At 34.0% G+C, this 22,935-nt stretch overlaps 1 protein-coding gene across 4 annotated transcripts in view; it reads right to left on the reverse strand.

Moving 5' to 3' along the window:
- Positions 1 to 22,935, reverse strand: part of LOC148946945 (uncharacterized) — a 214,158-nt gene that overhangs the window by 65,535 nt on the left and 125,688 nt on the right. For 3 of the 4 annotated variants that reach the window (XR_016142407.1, XM_089096751.1, XM_089096752.1), the window contains exons 4-7: positions 11,067 to 11,413; positions 9,356 to 10,303; positions 8,406 to 8,624; positions 7,660 to 7,830 (exon numbers count right to left, since the gene is read on the reverse strand). Coding sequence is in view for 3 of the 4 variants with exons in the window: in XM_089096751.1 (XP_088952877.1) it covers positions 7,660 to 7,830; positions 8,406 to 8,624; positions 9,356 to 10,303; positions 11,067 to 11,413 (1,685 nt within the window). In the remaining variant the exon portion in view is untranslated. The remainder of the gene's footprint in view (positions 1 to 7,659; positions 7,831 to 8,405; positions 8,625 to 9,355; positions 10,304 to 11,066; positions 11,414 to 22,935) is intronic. The other variant, XM_089096753.1, reaches the window with a different exon arrangement.

Here is a 22,935-nt window from a genome sequence, read left to right on the forward strand (position 1 = left end):
TCAGTGACTGGATAACGGGAGATAACTGGGTCACAGTCTTTTCAGCTAAAGGCTTGCATTCCCAAGTAGGAAGAATTCCATAATGAGGTAAATTAAAAATTTCCGCATTGCTTTCCCAAACGTAAGACTAAATTATGTTCTAGCGATAAACCATATATAAATTCAAAAATAAAGCAACTGATATAGAATTGCGCCTTCTATGAAAAGGTCAAGTGAACCAAGCAAAACAGTTGGCAAAACAAATAAAATGGAAAATCAAAAAGCCACAAGCAAATTACTAAGAAAATGAAGTTGACCATCTTTTGGAGTCCAAGCCGTCGCAGTTTTTCAGTAAAGTAAAAAGTCTGACTGGCAAAAGTTCTCAACCAGCTGATTTCATGAAGGAGGAACCTCTAGAGAAAACTGCGAATGATTTAAAGGCCCATTTTGCTTCAATTGTGCAGTCTTACTCCCCCCCCCTCTTCCACCCGAGGATCCTCCAGTAAGTTTAACTACTCCTTCAGATGATAATTTAATTGCTGATATTTCTTCGGCAATTATAATCCGTAAACTCTCTTCGTTAAAAAGAACTTCTGTTGTCCCTTTTGACATTCCAGTTGCTCTCATTAAAGCATTTACTAAAGAATTATCATTTCCCCTTCAGATAATGTTAAATAATATAACAAAAACAGGCTATTTTCCAACGAAATGGACGAAAGGGTTTATTACTCCCATTCCAAAGAAAGGAGCAGCTAATGATTTCTCTGGTGTCCGGCCGATCACAGTTACGTCAGTTTTTAGCAGAATATACGAAAGCTTTGTTGCCGCATGGCTGAAAAAAAATATCTTTTGCAAATAACTGATCGAAAGCAATTTGGTAACATCCCTAAGTGTTCGACAGTTCATTACCTCGTTAATTTAATTGATTTTATTTTAAAACACCTGGATGAACCTGGAAAATGGATAAATTTAATTACAATTGATTTCAGAAAAGCATTTGACCTTGTTGATCACAAAATCCTTTTAGAAAAAATGGCTGAAAAAAATATACCCAGCTTTATTATTAAAATCATCAAGAGCTTCTTAACAAATAGAGAGCAAACTGTGAAGTCTAAAGACCAATTTTCCACTTCTCTGCCATTGTTTTTTTGGAATTCCACAAGGATCTGTGATCGGGCCGCTGGGCTTCCTCCTCATGATAAATGAAAATGCTGCTGAGCTGGAGGACAGATAGAAATACGTTGACTACTTGTCCTTAACGGAAATCGTATCTAACGATTCGAAGAGCAATGCTGCTGGTTTCATTAACCAAGTTACCTCAGAGGCAGCTGAACTATACATGGTCGTGAATAAAGAAAAAGGCTTGGTCACACATTTTCTTTTCTTCAGAATACTCAACCGTCTTTCGAACCTCCTATCGCTTCCGAGCTAATAAGTCATAAAATAACTTTACTTGGTGTGGTGATTTCTTCTGACCTCTCATGGCGGGAGAATACAAAGACAATTGTAAAAAAAGCTAACGGCGCAGTCAAAATGCTAAAAACACTGAAAAAATTTCGAGTTCCTAAGGACAACCTGAAACTAATATTTCACACTTTCATCCGCCCCTTAGTTGAATATGCTTGTCCGGTTTGGCACTTTGCCCTTACCCAGGTTAAAATAGAACGAGTTCAGAAGAGATCATTCCGAATCATTTATGGCGGTTCCCCTCTACCTTACTCCTTTTACCTCAAGGAATTTAAACTTGAATCCCTTTCTTCCCGCCGAGGAAAATTATGCAAAAGATTTGGCTCCTCCCTCTTTCAACATCCCATCTACCGATCATTCCTTCCCCCCCCTTTTGTCCGTATAAGATCTCGTCCCCCAGGGAAGTGGCTAACAAGGTTCCAAAACCAACCCCAGTCCACTGTGACACCTTGCGCTACAGTAAAAGCTTTGTGCAGAGCTTTTGTGAAATATTATAATGATCTCTAGTGTTTTATTGTTTAGTTTATTTTATCCTGACAAATTTTTATCAGACAATTTTATTCTCAATCTCAAGTGTTTTTATCCTTTAGTTTATTTATCCTGACGAAGTTTTATCAGACAACTTTATTTTGCTAATTATGACTAAAAGACATCATATTTGGGCTTTGCCCACGAGAGCTATGTCTTGTTTTTGAATTAAATGAATTTGAATTTGAATTATACGACGTTACTATTATTCTCCATGACCACACTGCATTTTCTATGACGAAAACAACAAGAATTCCAAATAGGGATAGGTCCTTTTATTAGACAGTGAAACGAAAATATAAAACAAAGACACACAAACAGAGAAAGACAGACACTTTAGACATTCAAACCAACAATGACAAATTCTTAGACTTGCAAACACCAGCCCAGACGTGCAAACAAATAGAATCAGACATACAAACAGAGAAAGACAGACACTTTAGACATTCAAACCAACCAAAACAAATACTTGACCTTGCAAACACTAACCCAGACATGTAAACAAATAGAATCAGACACACAAACAGAGAAAGACAGACACTTTAGACATTCAAACCAACAAAGACAAATACTTGGATTTGCAAACACCAGCCCAGACATGCAAACAAATAGAATCAGACACACAAACGGAGAAAGACAGACACTTTAGACATTCAAACCAACAAAGACAAATTCTTGGACATGCAAACACGAACCCAGACATGCAAACAAATAGAATCACACACACAAACAGAGAAAGACAGACACTTTAGAAATTCAAACCAACAAATACAAATCCTTGGACTTGCAGACATCAACCCAGACATGCAAACACATAGAATCAAACAAAAAAACAAAGAAAGACATACACTTTAGATATTCAAACCAACAAACACAAATAGTTGGACATGCAAACACCAGCCAAGACATGTAAACAGATGGAATTCAAACATACAAACAGAGAAAGACAGATCCTTTATATATTCAAACCAACAAAGAAAAATTCTTAGACTTGAAAACACCAACCCAGACATTTAAAGAAATTGAATCAGACACACAAACAGAGAAAGACAGACACTTTAGACATTCAAACCAACAAAGACAAATTCTTGGACGTGCAAACACCAACCCAGACATGCAAACAAATTGATTCAAAAAAGTAATAAAAAATGTGGGGGCCAGGGGGGGGGCTTTGGGGCCCGAGGGTCCTTTTGGGGCCCGGGGCCCCTTTGGGGGGAGGGACCCTTTGGGGTTTGGGTATGGGGACCTCACAACACTATTCAAATAGAACTTGTATATAATAATGACCACAAAGTTTTACCCTAAATCATTTTCTAAAATGTCTCAAACTGTTTCGTCTAAATCATGTTCTAAAATGTCTCAAACGGTTTCGCCCAAATAATCCCATAAAAGTAATTTCTGCGTCTTCCTTTTGTTTTGGCATCCCTGCGCTGTCACATTTGAAATTCCCAGGAAAAAATTCCTGCGTTAATCTCTTCATCTCTAAGATGTTCCTAGCTACACTATTATGGTTTCAATAGAATATCAATTTATCACTCTGACCTAAAGATCAGAGAAGCCATATTGAAAAATAAAATATCAATTTATCTCCGTCACTAAAGATCAAAGAAACCATATTTTAAAAGGGAATTTCTGTCTCTTTGGAGTCCTGCATAATTCCTACGAAACAAGTGATGCCATTTCCATTTGCGTTAGGCTCAATCAATACATTCTCCACCGATTATGTAAATCAATTTCTCAGAAATCCATTTCCCCCTCGAATCGATGAATACATCTCTTCCCCTTAATGCGCATGTGCAAACTTCACCCCGGAGTCATTGCACCTAGAAACAACAAATCCATCGACCTTGACCCCATTAGACTCGATCAATAATCCCTGAATAAATTATGTCCCGTCAGCGTTAGACTCAATTGTAGATGGGAGCACGCAGTGTAATCCGGAGTCATTAGGTCATTCCTACTTCTTTGTTTTATATTTTCGTTTCACTGTCTAATAAAAGGACCTATCCCTATTTGGAATTCTTATTGTTTTCGAAATGCTATGCTTACTGATGTTATGTCTTAAAGTTTGCCATTGCATATATATTACCAAACGAATAAGGGATATTTTTATAGTGTTGGAGTATCATAAATCAATTTTAATAACAATAAAAATATATTTCTGTTTGAGCATTTTTATCCATCGTAGCTTAATTTGAAACTAGCTGTGGGATTGCTTCTGATAATATACCTAATAATAAAGAAAAAGATTAGCTTAAAGAAGTTTAATGCTTTGAAGTTCACTATTACACTTGTTTCAAATCTTTTAATTGATGGATGAGTAACAAAGAATAATATAATAGCACTTTTGCATATACCAAATCTAAGACTTAGTAAATTACATAATTGATCTCAAACATTTTCAAGTTAGCAAAAACAAGCATGTAGTCTTAGCCCTACTTTTAAAAGAATCAAAGAAATTTTGTCAACAATACAATTAAGCATAACTCTTTAATGAATAGCCACAATGGTATGTAATCTATTAATTTGTTACTATTAAATTCAACTGGTTCGTTCAATCGATACAAAATTAAATAGTATTCTATACAGACTCATATGCCGAAGAAAAAAGTTTCATTGTCCAGTTCATTCTTGTATGCAAGGAGGGCTATTCAAGCTCTCCTATCAATTTCAATGTTTCCTGAATTGTTATTGGTTCTATAAGGAAATTCCTGCTTCACCCCTTCTCCCCTTTCTTCCTCTTAAAAAAAGATGATTTACTATTTCTTTTCCGTAAGTAAAACATGACATTTTATTTACTTCGCTATTTCTTGGATCTTTTCAGTTCTCATCACTCTACATTAAGAACAATTCAAATTCCGATGTCTTGAAAAATACAATGATCAAAACGTAATTGAAGTAGTAGGCCAAAGTTATGAAAGATATTTGCATCTGAAAGTAAAATTTGAATTCTGTAATTTTCAATCCTATCAACGTTTAACTGACGTATTCAAACGAGTTCGACTGCCAACCATGCTCAATGTAGATCTCGAACCTAGTTTTCAGCTATATTTTGAAAAAGAATAACACTGTATTATGCTGGAATTGTAAAGAAGAAATTTTGCTTAAAAGTGAAACATGAATATAGAGGGGAAAAGAGTGGAGGTAGGTGCTTCAAAATACTTTCCAGGGACATTATGTAGCCTATAGACCCATCTTCGAAAGTTTAATTTTCATAACATAACCGCTTTTTCAAGATAGCTAGATGTAGGTAAGGTAGAACTTTTACCTATAGCTCTACTGGTGACTGACAAACGTCTCTGAACATCATATGGCTATTGTGGGGGGGGGGCGAGGGCAATTTATCTGTTTATGTCTTGGAAACTCTTAAATGACAACATCGCTTGCCCGTCCAACTTTCAATTGATGGGATCTGAGGATATTCTGATGTCTGTTATTTACATTTATTTCACGTGTGTAGGAGTAGCAATTCCCTCAGACATACCTTTAGTTGGTAAGAAATTTTAACCCCTTTCTCTCATCAGAAATTAAAAAAAAATAACCCACTCTATGCAACATGTTTCCCCCAACCCTGTCAGGTTTATCGGCTAAGTAGATATTAGAGGTACTGTTTTACATGGCGGTGTTGCATTATATTCCTCTCTATAAAGTAGGTCAGATTCCTTCTCTGGATGCTCTGGCTGGAGTCCAATTGTCTCCCAAATAAGGACTCAATTCTGTATAGAAAAGGCTTTTACTACTACTGTGCCTACTTGCGACTGCAGCTACTTTTACTTGTAGCTACTATAAGGAAATGTTGATGGATGGATATATTGAACAAAATCAAACACACTATGAGTAAGCTGGTCGCCAAAAAGAAGTATTAGCAATATCTTAGAAACAGGTGAGGGTATTAATTTGAAACTTTCAGGGCGTGGTCATTGTGATGTTGAAAAGTGATTACAGGACATCCAGTTCCTTCTCCACTTCCTCTGTTTAAACATCTCCACCCTAACTTTGATCGAAATATTCCATAAAATATTCTGTTCAAAATAGTCAAAAGATCTTTGTCAAAAGGTTTCTTTCAAAATCTGTTTTAGCTTTGCTTGTTAACATCTGTAGCTTGTATCCGTGAATCCACAAGACAGGGGATTTCTAATGCAAAAAAAGTGTTTGATAGAGAAAACGGACCCCCTGAAAATAAGGCCAAAATGGGTTGAAAAAAATTTTTCTTGTTTTTTAATTTATAACGGTAAGTTTTATGCTCAAGGGGACCCGAATATACAAAAAATTGAGGGGATTATAATGCACACAACAAGGTCCAGAATTGGGTCGATGACTTTTCTCCGATTGTTGTGAAACTTATATCGGTCAAAAAGACCAGCGAAAAAAAAAATCTGGTTCACCTGCAAATTTACTTTTATGTTTAATATGGCTTTTATTTTAATTTCTTTTCGTTTTGGGCTTTGTTTTTTCTTTAAAAGTAGATTCTATTTGTTTTGAATTTGAATTTTTATACAGCCTTATTACTGCTCTGCGTAGTTTTAATATAAAGCTCATAAATTCATTGGACAAGGGATCTCTTATGCACATAAAAGTGTTTGGTTCGGCCAAAATTTGGTTTGCCTGAAAATGGGTTCAGAATAAGAGTCTAAAACTTCTCTTCCGATCGGATTGAAACCTGCATTCGTAATTCCCTGGGTTAAGTGGGCTCTCACCACAGTTTATATAATTATCCAGTATGACCTTTCCCTATCTCATCCATTATAAAAACCCGGACCGAGGTGCGAGTACTCCAGAGAACATTTTTGCAGATATAAACATAAGCGGCATTAGATCTTTTCACGGGTAGACAAAGAATAATCCCCTACGGAACAAGTACTGACAAAACCACTTGACCGGCTCAACCAATAAGTGGACAATAAGTGTAGAAATAAGTGGAAGGAGCTTTTTGTTCGCACCGAGAAGGAAGAGCCAGAAATCATCTGCGGTAAACTTACTGGTATATTATATAAACTGTGGCTCTCATGTAAAAAAGTATTATTAATTTAGTGGCAAGGGTCGTATGAAAACCTGCCATTAACTTTCTATTTTGATTGACTTCAAATTGATATCCGTATGTTCTTGGACTGAGATGACCATAAGTTAGAACAAAATGGGTCGAGAAAATTATTTTCTGATCAGCTTAATAGTTTCATGTATCGTTCCCTTCGCTAAACGAGAAAGTATTAAGATGTAAGTAGGGGCTCCCCAATAGTTTTCATAGAAAAAGGCCAACAAACTTTTTCGTCTGTGTTCCATGAATATTTTTTCTGAAGCTGGGCAAAAAATAGAAAAAAAACTGTTAGGCTATATGTGTTTATCCTTAGAAAAAATTTAAATTGGCTTGCTTCTCAATGAATTTTTTTAGGCGCTGATAAAAATTGGTATTTGAGATTAATCAGGGGTTTCAGAGGTGACCATATGTTATAAATACTTTTATCCATTTGTTCATTAAGAGAGATAAAAAGTCTCCGCTAAGCTCCTAAGTTAGGCGGTGACATCCATCAAAAATAAAACTTCGTTACAAAGAAGAAAAAGTCTGTTAAGGCTGAACTGCCTGTGTTTGTCAACTTTTTGTGAAAATGATATGCGTTAAACTAAAACTTAAGCGTAGTAAGGTTTCTGGGTTGTTTTGCGTCAATTGGAATTGTCAATTCTGCTTACCAAACCTGACTTCACTCTTCTGTTTCATCTGTGGAAATCTTGTCAGGATGTCACAATGATTATTACCAAGGAAATTCGATATAACTAATTTGCTTGACCTTGACCGAAAATATCTACTTGTCGAAGGAGTCAGTTGTAAATTAGTGTCAAGACCATCTGTCGTATCTGAACCTGAAAATTGTGGTCAAATTAGATTTAAAGAGATTTCTTTCAGCTGCATAACCATGAGATAGTTTTGAAGCGTATGGCCATTTTTCAAGAAAATATGAAATAGACCTACAATGTTTTTTTTTACTTATTGATTGTTTCAGTGCTAGAAAGATAGATGTTTTTACAATTGCTCTTGTTCATGAATGAATCGGACCCTTCCCCCAAAGAAGCAATCTTATTAACGCCTTGGAGCAAATTTAATCCAGTTGAGAACGCGAATTTTTATTTTTTTTTATTTTAATAGAACACATTCCTGAAATTTTTGTTCTATTAGGAAAGAAAACTTTACTCACGTTGCGTACAAACTTGTATTGATGAGACATCTTTAAAATGTAGAGAATCTTGTTGAAATTGCAAATTGATAAATGAAAAAATATAAATAAAAAGTGAACCAATATCTTGGGGTTGTATTAACTTCTTTTAGTATACTTTTCACACAAAAAAAGAGTTAACCATAACTTTCAAGTAGAGTACACCAACTGTTGGACATGTAAAATATTGCATTTAATTCAAAGAATAAAAAATATTGTTGTTACCTTTATTGTATCTTTGGCATCCAGCTTGTTGTGGCCATGTGCACAACTGTAAGATATCACTAAATGCTGTTCCTTTACCACACTCTATGGTAAATGGCTTTCCATGGACGCACTGAACAAATGTATCACATCTCGTAGGATGTGAGTATAACTTGGTACCATCTTTCCTTAGACAGAAATCGTGAAAAATGACGCTTTTGATTTCCTCTGATTCTAAAACTGCAAATAAAAAAGTTTTGTATCACCGTATTTTTATAATTTGACAGTAAGTGTAGTCTACTACGAAGCAACATTTGCGAAGAGGTCACGTGACAATGGTAAATACCTGTTTGGTCCAATTTTGTAAGTTTTTTTTTACATTTCTCTTCGTAATGCTAGCAAATGTGATTCTACCCCAAAACATTTGAGCTGATTCCCAAAAACGGTAGCTTTGAAATTTATAGAGTAGCTCAAAGCTTTGGTGTATCCGAAGTTTGTAACCACTTATTCCCTTTTAACCGGACACTCTTAAAACTAGTTATAAGAAATGGTACTTACTGCAATATTTTTATGGAACGGGTGTAGAAGTTTGTAAAAAACTATTTTCTGGAAGAAAAGTTTCAGATGTTCCCAAATACTCCTGCCCCTTGAATTTTTGCAAAGTTTCAGTCTTCCATAGGAGAAGGATAATTATTTACAAATTGGGGATAAATACCCAACCTGAATCACTTCACTCCCACTCCCACTCCCATGGATACCGATGGTCCTTCACGTTACATGTCAAAAGAAAATAATAGGCACTTTTAATTAAAACAAGACTTCACCTTCGTGTCTTCGTGTAACCCCAAAGAGTTACTCATAAAATATAAACATTTAAGTCCCTTCTCTATTCTTAAATGAGGTGGCAAGCGCAGCTGAAATGTAACAATAACAGACTTTATCTGAATAAATAAAAAAATATCTTCACTTACTTTTTACCATTGTTTTGGATTCAATCCTGTCATATTCACTCTCAAAAGTGCAGGAGTAAACTCCTGAATCGAATGATTCCATCTTATTGCCATTAGTTCTTTGAACTCCTCTGAATAAAAGAGTGCTCGTATAAATTCTTGTTTCATCACCTACATTATACTCGTCAGTATTCAATTTGTAAATTGCACTATGCTGAGGGATCAAGACTTCATCTTTCAACCAACTTATAACTGTTTTTGTGTTGCCTGCTGCTGCACAGCCCATAGAAAATTCTGTTTCTGACACCTTTCGTTCAATAGTATTAGCAAGAGATTGAATAAGTTGTAAGGGTTGTATTACTCGAACTTTAATAAGACTCGGAGCACCTGACCCAACTTCATTTTCAGCACGACATGAATAGGTCCCCGAATCAACAAGTTGCAGGGATTTAAACTGCATTTCATTTGATTCCAGTATCACTTCATTGTTGCCAATTTTCTTCCAAATAAATACAGGTAAGGGATATCCAGTAGGATTAGAAGAACAAATAAGTTTTAGATTACTTCCAATCAAATCTACTACGCTGTCTGGAGTTATTGTAGCAGTCCCGGGGCGATATTTTACAATCAATTGGGTTGATGCGGAAATAAATAGCTCTTGACCGTTTAGAATTGTGTGGCTATGACATGTGTAATTGCCTTTGTCTGATACTTCTATGTTTGAAAATTTCAATCTTATCCCATCTTCGAGAAATTCTGGATCGTCAACTTTTGTCCAGTGAGTAATAGTTCTAGTAGGAGATAAAACTGTGCATATAATGTCGATACTATCACCTTCCTTCACTTCGTGAAATTCATTCACAAAAATATAAGGTTCATTGGGTAGATTGATTAGCGAGGCTTTTCGAGGATCGATGCTACTTGAAATTTCAGTCGGACTCCTGTGTGCTCCCCTGGATGGATTATAACCTTAAATGAAAAAGCATTTTATTCGCAAAATACAGTTAGAAAATGCCAAATATAACATAATCTATATATCTAGCTTTGTAGCGTAAATTTTCAAAAAACTAAACTATAGAATACAGTTTTAGGAAAAAAAAACTCATGCTGTTATTGAAATTAAAGTGACACACTCAAAATATTTTTATTTCTGTTTTGCATGGAAAGAATTGCAATGCAAATCAGCATACATACAAAAGACCTTCAAAATACACAGCAAACTCGTCTTGGGGAGCTTAATAAAAGAAAACAAAAAATTTTGAACTCAACAAAAGAATTTATTAACTGCATCCAAAAACATAAGTTTTCTTTTGCTTGACTATTACTGCAGCAGAAAAAAAAAGGTTCGGGGTAACATTAAAAAAAAGTAGGATTATACTCTGAAACGCTAAATCTAAATGTGCAGTATCAAGCGGTCCCATTTCCATTAAAGTATCTATTTCAATTCGTAAGATTCCTCTTATATATTCTTTTCCAAATCGCGTGGTGTATCCTATTCTCGCATAAAAAGATACAAACATTTATCAAACTGAGTATATTTGGCTGTAGCTCAGCCATATATTAATGGTTTAGTCTTACAAACCTAGTAAACAATCTTCTTAGGAAATAGGTGGCCATTATTAATTATTCTACAGCCGAAAAGACACCTTTTGTTTATACTTTTCAATTTTATTTATCTTCTTAAGTAAGTGTTTTTGTAAATACAACGGCCAGTTTTTATCACATACTTCACCTTTATCCAATCTTTGCTGTATCCAGTCGTAAAAGACAGTGACTTTTACATTCCATGCTGCTGTCCTACCACAGAGTCCTAGCCCATGGGAAACAATGCCAACTACACTGTTTCTGTGCACAAGAGGACCTCCACTATCTCCGTTGCATGAATCCTTTCCCTTTTCTCTTGTGCAAAACATTGTTATCGTGTATTTTGACTTTGCAGCTTGAGCCCTTAGTGTTCTAAGGCAATACTTTTCTCCCCGTATTGGTAGACTTACTCGACGAAGTTTATTTGAATTAGATCCTCGTATTTTCGTACGACCCCATCCGACAACGGTTATCATAACATCCTTACCATAGTCCCTATAAAAAAATGATCAAGTTCAGTCAAATGCCTCGAAAAACTTGTTGTCTCTAAATGATTAAATAAAAAAAAATATTTCAACTGAAAGTAAGGAGTAGCATTAAAACTTTAAACCAACAGAAATTATTACGTATATGAGAGGGGTTGCCCTCTCCTCAACACCTCACTCTTCACACTAGAGATTTTCAGTACTTTTAAAAAGTGTCTTATTGTTCTAATCGAAAGACCCTTGTGCTTCAGGAGTCGTTTTTAAAAAACAGGGGCAAAATTTAAAATTTAGCACAAAGAGCCAGGTATTGAGGAAGGGAAACCCCTCCTCATATACGTAGTAGTTTCTGTTCGTTTTAAGTTTTAATGTTGCTCCTTACTTACAGTTGAAAAAGTTTTTTTAATTTAATTTCTGATCGTTTTTTAAACGAAGCCAGGAAATCTGGCTCCACCTCCACGGAAAAAATCCCCCTCCTTACGGAAATATCCCCCGGACAATTAAATCCCGGTGAAAATTTACCCCCTACAATTACCCTTGACATCCTCATGCGTAAAATTGAGTCAGCAAAGAGAAAGCAAGACAAAATAAAACGTATAGGATTAGCTTGTCAAATCCCCCAGTGTAAAATTTTCCCTAAGAATTTCACCCTCTGAAAAATTTCTTCCGCATGAAGTTTCTCCCCGTTCAAAATCCCCACAGGACTCCTCCCTTCCCATCCGAAAAATGTATGCATACTTTCCGATAACAAATACTATACGCAAACAATGGATAAATTTTATAACTTAAAGACCTTTCCTCGGGGGTGACTGTGAGAGGTAATGTTACCTCCAGAGGCATATATATGAGGCATTTCAACTATGCTGAACAAAATAGCAATTTAAAAATTTTGACCGGACGATTTTGGGAAAAAATTGCGCTGAGGGGGCCTAAGGCCCTCTAATCTTTTTGGTCACTTAAAAAGAAATCTAGAACTTTTAATTGTCGTTCGAATGAACCCTCTTCTGATGTTCGAGGACCAGTGGGTCGATAAGATCACCCCTGGAAAAAAAAAAAATTAATCACGCATCCGTGATTTTTCTTCTGACCAAAAAAAAAAAAAAAAAAAAAAAAAAAAAAAAAAAAAAAAAATCCACATTTTTGGAGATAGGAGCTTGAAACATCTATAGTAGGGTTCTCTGATCTGCTGTATCTGATGGTCTGATTTTCATTATGATTCTTTGACTTTTAGAAGGTGTTTCTCCCCTTTTGTGAAAATCACGCAAATTTTCTCAGGCTCGTAGCCTTTGATAGGTAACACTAAACTTAATGAAGCTTATATACTTTGAATCAGCATAATAAACCAATTCTTTTGATATGTCTATTGGTATCAAAATTGTCGTTTTTTAGAGTTTCAAATGCTATTGAGTCGCGTTGCTCCTTACTCAAACAGTTCGTTACCACGAACTGTTTGATAATTTTGTAAAATTAAAATGACTTGTCTGTACTGATAAAATACTTCAGAAACCCACTATAGAGAAAAATTGGCAGTCAGTTGTACGATCAAAATGAATTTTCCCGTGAAAATACTATTTTTATGCCTATAGAATCTGAATGGGCAAGAATAGCAAAAGAAGTGTTTTTGCTGCTGAAAAGAATAGTTTTCAAAATGGTGTTAACCTTATCAATAAATATTTTTGCCCAAGATTTTGATGGATATCTTGCTAAGCTCACTAAGGATTTGTACAAGCTCACAATCATTACTAGTGTCTGCAGTACATATACATGAGACAAGAACTTTCAGACGAATATAACTATTCCACGATGTTCATGCTTTTTTTTGCGTTTTTCTCTAGGATTGTTTATACTTTTCCTCGCACTGTTCCACGTTTAACGTTTATATAATTCCTTGTCTGTTTTAGTAACCTAGTAAAAAATTAACCAAGGCCCATAACAACCAAAAATTAAAGAACAGGGTGTAAAGAAATGGCTATTGAGAATAAATATCATTTATAGCTTATTCAGGAATCTTAACTATTATCTCGATTAGCGTTAATACTAAAATGTTATTTTGAAAAACAATTCATACCAATTTAAATAAATCCTTAAACCCCTTAAAAACACTTTCGGAAATTACACCTTTGAGCTCGCCTTTGTCAGAAGCCCTATACAGGAAACTTACAGCCCCCTGGCTTGAACAACAAGGAAGGTCATTTTTTGCATGGGTAGCGCTGATGCGTCCTCTTTCTTGTTTATTCTTTTTCAGTGCTTCTGGGGCTCTAGAACATCAGAAAGAGCTGTTTAAGTGCTCATTTGAAAGGAAATTGCTATATTTACGTGCTTTAATAAATATCAAAACATAAAAAGGCACTTAGGCATTTTTTAGAACAAGCTGCTTCTTCATACACAAGATAATGAATGACGTAATAATCGTAGTTTACAACCATAGATGGCGTTAGATGAGAACCCTACGATGACGTCCGTAGCAATGACTACATTTACAGAAAGGTCAACAAAGAATAACACGTCAGGTTGCCTTAACAATTAAGTTGGTAATGAATAACAACTGAAGTGTCTATGGCAAGAAAACAGCACTACAAAAAAAAAAAAATATATAGAATTCTAGAAGATGTGAAAAACAGATTTAACAGAGATTAAGATTCTGACAGAACGAACGGTACTCGAGCATTCATAAGGACGGTTACTAAGTTGTCTTGTTATCCAGATTTTACTAAAATAAAAAAACACTAAAGAAAAACATAGGTATTCAACATACCCGGGAATCGGGAAGCAAAATCGATAGAGAAAAATAAAGAATGAAGGACCGTTATAATGATAATGACGATTACTGAAATAAACATATATAAATAGTTGATAACAGAGCAACGAGTAAACGCTGGAAAGATGAAAGCTACCAAAAAATCTAAGAGATCTGTTAATCCATAGCGATCAAGTAAATAATTGCCATCAAAGATTTTACACAAGTTCGAAAAATTCTGCGGCTAGTAGCTGATTCATACAAGTCCACAAACTCTGACCGAGGGTTGTCATCCAATCAAGAAAAGGCAAAATAAACTTTTAAGGAGGCTTGTTGAGTCTGATATGGTTAATGATAGTTTGCTTGCACGTACCTTGGTTTTCAAGCAAATTAGATATGGTGATGGATACATCCAGAAGTCCATAAAAATGAAAAAATGCTATTGGTTCTAGATAAACTGATGTAAATTTCAAAATGTATTATCGGGAGCATGAAAGCAGTATCCCCTCAATAACTTTAAAGGGGCCACTATCCCTTCAAATCCCGGTGCCGGCACTTTTTTTTAAAGTTCTTCAAGACACCGGTACTATTGATCATGTACATCTGTTTATTACGTAAAAGAATAACTTATTAGATGTTTAAAAACCTAAGGGTGTAGGAAAAACCCTCACGGCCCGCTAGTCAAATGGAAAACCCTCGGTTGTAAAAAAAATATTGATCTTAGTCGAATATTTACTTACGTAGATGACATAAGTTTTTTGGTTCACACAAGTCTTTGTTTTGAAACTTATTTTCATTGCTGCTAACAAAGACAAAAGCGTCCTGTTATGTATTGAGATCCAACATGAACACAAGATTCCCGTTATGTGGTCTAGACACATATTGATTTTCAACAGTGTTATGCAAGAGATTGTTATTCTCAGAGCGGGTAGTTGACCGGGTAATTTTCTTTGCCCCCTGGGGGCTATAAAACCAACATCCAGACATGCAGTTTCATCTGTCTAACTTTCGAGATGGATAGTGCACCACAGTTTCTTAAAAAAGATTTGATCCGAGCATATTTACGGGTAAGATTCTAAGCACATGAAGGGATGGTCCCCATCCCCTCCAAAAAAAGGGGGGGGGGAGCATATTCAAACTGAAACTCTACTTCTCTATGTAAAATTAACAGCTAGAGCCCCTTTTCCTCCCCCGCTATTGCATGTTCTCTTGGTGATATAATTTTACTTCTCACGAAATATTTGCTTCACGATTAAAATATATGTCCAATATTTTAAAACGTATTGAAGAAACGAGGCTTATTCTGGCAGATGTGTTAAACACAGATTAACTAGTATCCGTATAGCGCATACACAGCCCATAGCAAACCCTGTCTGCTGTCCGTTAAATAATATAAAAAACAAAGTTTTTCCAAGGGAAGTAAAGAGCGAAGTTGAAACTTAAAACGGACAAAAATTATTGCTTCACATCCTGTCTGTGGAGCAATGAGTAGGAAAGACTTTGTTTTTTTAGGTTAATTCTCCCTCGTTTTTATTCAAATTTATTGTAGAAACAACGCTGCCATTATCTTTTTTATTTATAAGGAATAATTTCTGTTCGTTTTAAGTTTTTTTTGTCATCCCTGAGTTACAGTTGAAAACTTATGGAGCTGTTTAAGGATGCATTTAAAAGCTTATATTTATGACTAATCACTTTTTATAAATTTGACTTGATAGCAAATTCCTATAAAATTCACTTTCCATTTTTCCACCCATTTTTTTCGAATGAAAAAAGTGCCCTTTTCAATGAAATAACCAAAAAAGGTGTTTTTCAAAACCTAGGCAGGAGCAAAAAATAAGGGGGCAAGGACGTTCCTTCCCCTCAATTACCGCCATTAGAACTACCACACAGGCTTCATCGCAGAGTGAAGTTTGAAGGTTTAATTGTTGATCATTCAAGCTTAATTTTCGGTAGGTTTTTAGTTAAAAAGTTTTTAGTTTTCGTTAATTTGTTTTTGCAATTGTCTTTTACTTTTAAGATGAGTAGAAGATTTATGAAAATTACTAAGAGGGTCTGGAGGGGGAGTATATGTGAGGGGTTCTTATAAACCTCCAGTTAAGGACTTTGAACCGTAACTGTTGCAATGGTACTGTCTTATGCTTCCAAACTCTTTCACTTAAGAAGTGGCACCAAAAGTGCCGTTTTTAGTGCTATATGACACCCATGGATGGTAAAATTGATAAAAAGCAGGTAGATATGAGTAAGAGCTTTAAAATGAGTCTTCCCGGGATAAGCTTTGAAAAATGAGCGCATCACATTTGCAAAAATAGTGGATTATCTAAATAGTAATGATAAGAAGGGACAAACCATGATTGAAAAAAAAAATCCAAGGAGGAATCGAACGCATGATAATCTAATTTAAAGTCCAGCGGTGTACTAAGAGAACCACGCCTCCAATAATCTAATTTAATATATTGGTGTTTGTAGGACTTTAATTGCGTAGCTTATGGAGGGGGCCTGGAGGAAGAGCCTGCGGGAGGTGTTCTTGCAAACCTCGAATTAAGAGTTTTAGATCATAATTATTACAATTATACTATTTTATACTTTCAAGGTTTTCCACTTAAGAAGGGGCACCAAAAGTGTTGTTTTCAGTGCTATATCTCACTTGCGCATTGTAGAATTGATAAAATCACGTAGATATAAGCAAAAGTTTTCAAAGAAGTCATGAAACATCACTCTAGGAAGTTCTGGTAGCCACTAGCCCCAGCTTTTCCACTGGAGACATGGCACAAAAAGTGCCATTTTTAGCACCATTTGAAACTTGCAGATGATGGAATTTATAGGAAGAACTTAAATATGTGAAATATTTTTTATATGAGCTATCAAATATCTATCTATGATGCTCTGGTTGCCCGCTAGCCCCCCCCCCCTTGAGAAATGACATTATGCCCTTTTTCGTGCCATATGGAACTGGCGAATGGTGGAATTTATATAAACCACGTACATATGAAAATAGTGTTTGAATGAGCTCTTAAGCATCTCTCTATGACGTTCTAGTAACCCGCTAGACCTGGGAAAAAAGAGAACGTTTTAAATTTTTTTAACTTTCAGTCACTAGTGGGCTTTGGTTCGCTCTTTACTAGGTTGCAGCTAATGCTTCAACTATGACAAAGAGTTCATCGTGAATTCTCCCAAGAAACTAGTTCATTTTGAAATCTAATAGATGGTAGACTTTGTAAAAACCTGGTAAATATAAGCAATAGCTTATAATTGAGCCATTAAACATCTATCTACGATGGTGTGGCAGCCTGCTAATGTTTCAGTAGCTTACTGGTGAGCAGACGATTTATGAAACTTATTGAGGGGGTTGAGAGGGGGAGGGTGTGGGAAGGGTTCTTGTAAACTTCCAGTTAAGGGTTCTACCTGTTTTGTAATTCGGAGCTTTTCCTCTTATGAAGAGGCACCAAAAGTCTTGTTTTCAGTGCTATATCGCACTTACTAATGATAGAATTAAAAAAAAAAGCACGTTGATATGAGCAATAGCTTTCAAATGAGCCATTAAACATAACTCTTATGAGTTCTGCTAGCCCAATAGCCTCAGCTTTTCCACTTGAGACTTGGCATAAAGTGCCATTTTAGTAATATGTGGCACTTGCAGATGGCGGAGTTTATAAAAATGACGTATATATAAGAACTAGCTTTTGAATGAGCTATTAAGCATCTCTATGTTATGTCCTGGTGACCCGCTAGGCCTGGAGAAAAACAAAAACAAAAAAAGGGAGACGATCAGTGCTACCCATGCAAAAAAATTCATTTTCCTTGTTGTTTAAGGAGGGGGACTGTAATTTCTCTGTTTAAGGTGTCGACGATTCTGATTCCAATATTACACCTTTCATTTCGATCTGACGCCATTGTTTAGCTTTTTTTTAAATCACCATAAATTTCTTTTTCCAATAAACTTTTACTTTTAAGACAAACCAAAATAATAGTTAATAATAATGATAATAATTTATTTATAACCCACTTCACAAACAATGTGAAAAATAGTGGAGGAAAGAGAAAAAGGAAAAAAACACACACAGCACTTAAAGTAAGATAAAAGTAGGGGAAGCCCTTATAGCACAGGGGGGACTCCATATATGGGCATAGAATACTGACAGAAGCTTACAACATTGCCGGATAAGAAAGGTACTATTTGGTACTTTAAAGCACTTTTTCAAGGTCGATTTATTTGTTGTTTCTATGTGTAATGACTCCGGGGCGAAGTTTGCACATGCGCATTAACGGGAAGAGATGTATTGATCGACTCGAGGGGAACTGGATTTCTGAGAAATTGATTACATAATCTGACGGTGGATTATTGATCCACAAAAGGGGAATTAAGAAAACAATATGGCTTCTTTGATCTTTAGGTGTGAGAGATATCAGGTCTTTAGTGACAGAGATAAATTGATATTTTATTTTTAAATATGGCTTCTCTGATCTTTAGGCTTAGAGATAAATTAATATTCTATCGAAGTCTTAATAGAGTAACCAAGAACACCTTAGAGATGAAGAGATTAACGCGTAAATTTTTTCCTGGGAATTTCAAATGTGACAGCACAGGGATGCCACAACAAAAGGAACACGCAGAAATTACGCTTAGGGATTATTTGGGCGAAACCGTTTGAGACATTTTAGAAGATGATTTGGGCGAAAAAGTTTGAAACATTTTAGAAAATGATTTTAGATGATGAATTAGAAGATGATTTGGGGTGAAACTCTGTGGTCGTTATAATACACAACTTCCATTTGAATAGTGTTGTAAGGTCCCCTACCCCAACACCAGAGGGCCCCCCTACCCCAACCCCAAAGGCCTCCGAACCCTCAAAGGCCCCCCCTTTCGGCGCCCCAAAAGGGCCCCCCCCCCAAGGGGTCCCCAAGAGCCCCCCTCCCTAGTGTAGAGTTTTAGTTTGATATTAGCTTACAGTTTTAGTTGGAGTTATAGTTTAGTTTAGTTATAGTTCAGAGTCTAGAGTTTCAAGTTGAACTCTCAGCACTTAAAGTTTTAGTTAGAGTTATATTTTATTTTAGTTTTAGTTAAGTGTTTTGAACGTGTAGTTTAGTTTTAGCTAAACTTTTTAGTTTAGAATTTTAGCCTAGAGTCTTAGCTTAAAGTTTTTCGTTACACTTTTAGTTTAGTTTAGTATTAGTTAGGAGTTTCAGTTTAGAGTTGTACTTTAGTTTTAATTAAAAGTTTTAGTTTAGAGTTGTAGTTTAGTTATAGTTAAGAGCTTTAAATTAGAGTCTTAGCTTAGAGTTTTAGTTATAATTATAGTTTAGCTTAATTTTATTTAAGAGTATTAGTTTAGACTCTAGAGTTTTAGTTAGAGTTATAGTTTAGTTTAATTTTTTTTAAGAGTTTTAGTTTAGAGTTTTAGTTTAGTTATAGTTTAGTTTTAGTTAAGAGTTTTAGTTTAGTGTTTCAGTTTGTTATTAGCTCACAGTTTTAGTTAGAGTTTTAGTAGTTAAGAGTTTGAGTTTAGAGTTTTACTTTAGATTCTTAGCTTAAAGTTTTAGTTTAGTTTAGTTTTATTTAAGAGTTTTGTTTAGAGTTTAGTATCTTAGATTCGAGTTTTAGTTAGAAATTCGAGTTTTAACTTAGATCCTTAGCTGAGAATTTTAGTTTAGAATAGTAGTTTAGTTTAATTTTTGTTAATTCTTTTATCTCATAGTTTTAGTTTAGTCTTATTTAATCGTTGTAGTTCTGGGTTTCATTTTTGTATTAGCTGAAAGTTTTAGTTAGAGTTATATTAGTTAAGAGTTTTAGTTTAGAGTCTTAGCTTAGAGTTTTAGTTAAGAGTTTTTTGTTTAGAGTTATAGTTTAGTTTTAGTTAAGAGTTTTAGTTTAGAGTTTCAGTTTGGTATTAGCTTACAGTTTTAGTTAGAGTTATAGTAGTTAAGAGTTTTAGTTAGAGTTTAGAGTTTTAGTTTAGAGTCTTAGCTTAGAGTTTTAGTTCTATTTATAGTTTAGTTTAGTTATAGTTGAGAATTTAGAGTATTAGTTTAGAGTTTTTGTAAGAGTTTAGAGTTTTAGTTTAGTTTTAGTTGGGAGCTTTAGTTTAGATCTTTAGCTTAATTTTACTTGAGTTTAGTTTAGAATTTACAGTTTTAGTTTACAGTTTTACTTTAGAGTTTTAGTTAGAGTTACAGTTTTAGTTCAGTTTTAGTTAAGAGTTTTGGAATTTAAGAGATATTGGAATTTTAGTTTTGAGTCTTAGCTTAGAGTTATAGTTAGAGTTATAGTTTAGTTTAGTTTTAATTCAGAGTTTTAGTTTAGAGTCTTAGCTTAGAGTTTTAGTTTGAGTTATAGTTTACTTTAGTTTTAGTTAAGAATTTTAGTTTAGAGGTGTTGTTTAGTTTTAGATAAGAGTTTTAGTTTAAAGTTTCAGTTTTGTATTAGCTTACAGTTTTTGTTTAGAGTTTAGAGTCTTAGCTTAGAGTTTTAGTTAGAGTTTAGAGTCTTAGTTTAGAGTCTTAGCTTAGAGTTTTAGTTCTATTTATAGTTTAGTTTAAGTTGAGAATTTGGAGTTTTAGTTTAGCGTCTTAGCTTAGAGTTTTTGTTAGAGTTGTAGTTTAGTTTAGTTATAATTAAGAGTTTTAGTTTAGAGTCTTAGCTTAGAGTTTTAGTTAGAGTTATAGTTTAGGTCAGTTTTAGTTAAGAATTTTAGTTTAGAGGTATTGTTTAGTTTTAGACAGGAGTTTTAGTTTAGAGTTTAGAGTTATAGTTTAGTTTAGTTGTAGTTCAGAGTCTAGAGTTTCAAGTTAGACTCTCAGCACTTAGAGTTTTATTTAGAGTTATATTTTATTTTAGTTTTAGTTAGGTGTTTTTGGACATGTAGTTTGGTTTTAGCTTATCGTTTCAGTTTAGAATTTTAACCTAGAGTCTTAGCTTAGAGTTTTTCGTTGCACTTTTAGTTTAGTCTAGTATTAGTTAAGAAATTTAGTTTAGAGTTGTAGTTTAGTTTTAGTAAAGATTTATAGTTTAGAGTGGTAGTTTAGTTTTAGTTAAGAGTTTTAGTTAAGAGTTTAGAGTCTTAGCTTAGACTCTTAGCTTAGAGTTTTAGTTAGAGTTATAGTTTAGTTTAATTTTAGTGAAGAGTTTTAGTTTAGACTTTAGAGTTTTAGCTTAGAGTTATAGTTAGAGTTATAGTTTAGTTTAAATTTTGTTAAGAGTTTTAGTTTAGAGTTATAGTTTAGTTTTAGTTAAGAGTTATAGTTTAGAGTTTCAATTTAGTATTAGCTTACAGTTTTAGTTAGAGTTATAGTAGTTAAGAGTTTTAGTTTAGATTTAAGTTTAGAGTCTTAGCTTAGAGTTTTAGTTAGAGTTATAGTTTGGTTTAGTTTTAGTTCAGAGTTTTTGTTACAGTTTAGAGTATTAGCTTAGAGTTTTAGTTAGAGTTTAGAGTTTTAGTTTAGAGTCTTAGCTTAGAGTTTTAGTTCTATTTATGGTTTAGTTTAGTTTTAGTTGAGAATTTAGAGTTTTAGTTTAGAGTCTTAGATTAGAGTTTTTGTTAGAGTTATATTTTAGTTTAGTTTTAGTTAGGAGCGTTAGTTTAGGTCTCTAGTTTAGTTTTACTTAAGAGTTTTAGTTTAGAGTTTATAGTTTACAGTTTTACTTTAGAGTTTTAGACAGAGTTATAGCTTTAGTTTAGTTTTAGTTAAGAGTTGTAGTTTAGATATTGCAGTTTTGGTTTTGAGTCTTAGCTTATAGTTTTAGTTACACTTATAGTTTATTTTGGTTTTAGTTAAGAATTTTAGCTTAGAGTTTTAGTTAGAGTTACAGTTTAGTTTAGTTTTAGTTAAGAATTTTAGTTTAGAGGTGTTGTTTAGTTTTTGATAAGAGTTTTAGTTTAACCACCTAACTTTTTTTTACTTTTCTTACATACAAAAAAGATAGGTTTCTCCCCGTTTAAGTTAGGTTAGGTTATCATGAGCGCTCATGATAATCTAACCTAACCTAACCTAACTTAAACGTGGAGAAACCTAACTTTTTTGTATATAAACCGCAATAAAAATATTCCAAGTCTAGCATTTCAAAGAAATAATGTGTTCAACACCTAGCTCTTTACGCTAAACTAAAACTCTTAGCTAAACTATAACTCTAAACTAAAACTCCTAACTAAAACTAAACTAAAACTATAACAACTAAAGCTCTAAGCTAAAATTCTAAAGTAAAAATCTTAACTAAAACTAAACTACAACTCTAAACTAAAAGTCCTAACTAAAACTAAACTACAAGTCTAAATTAAAACTGTTAACGAAAACTAAACTAAACTATAACTCCGAATTAAAACTAAACTATAACTCTAAATAAAAGTCTAAGTTAGGACTCGAAACTAAAACTCCAATCTCTAAACTAAAACTCTTAACTAAAACTAAAATAAAACTATAACTCTAACTAAAACTCTAAGCAGACTCTAAACTAAAACTCTTAACTAAAATTAAACTAAACTATATTTCTAACTAAAACTCTAAGTTAAGACGCTAAACTAAAACTCTAAACTCTAAAAAAACTCTTAACTAAACTATAACTCTAAAATAAAACTGTAAACTAAAAATGTAAACTCTAAACTAAAACTCTTAAGTAAAACTAAACTGGAGATCTAAACTAAAGTTCCTAACTAAAACTAAACTAAACTATAACTCTAACAAAAATTCTAAGCTAAGACTCAAAACTAAAACTCTAAATTCTCAACTAAAACTAAACTAAAACTATATCTCTAACTAAAACTCTCAGCTAAGACTCTAAACTAGAACTCTAAACTCTAAGCTAAAAT

The sequence above is a fragment of the Artemia sp. Qi Xiang Cuo genome, chromosome 11 (genome assembly GCF_049724085.1).
Source record: "Artemia sp. Qi Xiang Cuo chromosome 11, ASM4972408v1, whole genome shotgun sequence".
NCBI lineage: Eukaryota > Metazoa > Arthropoda > Branchiopoda > Anostraca > Artemiidae > Artemia > Artemia sp. Qi Xiang Cuo.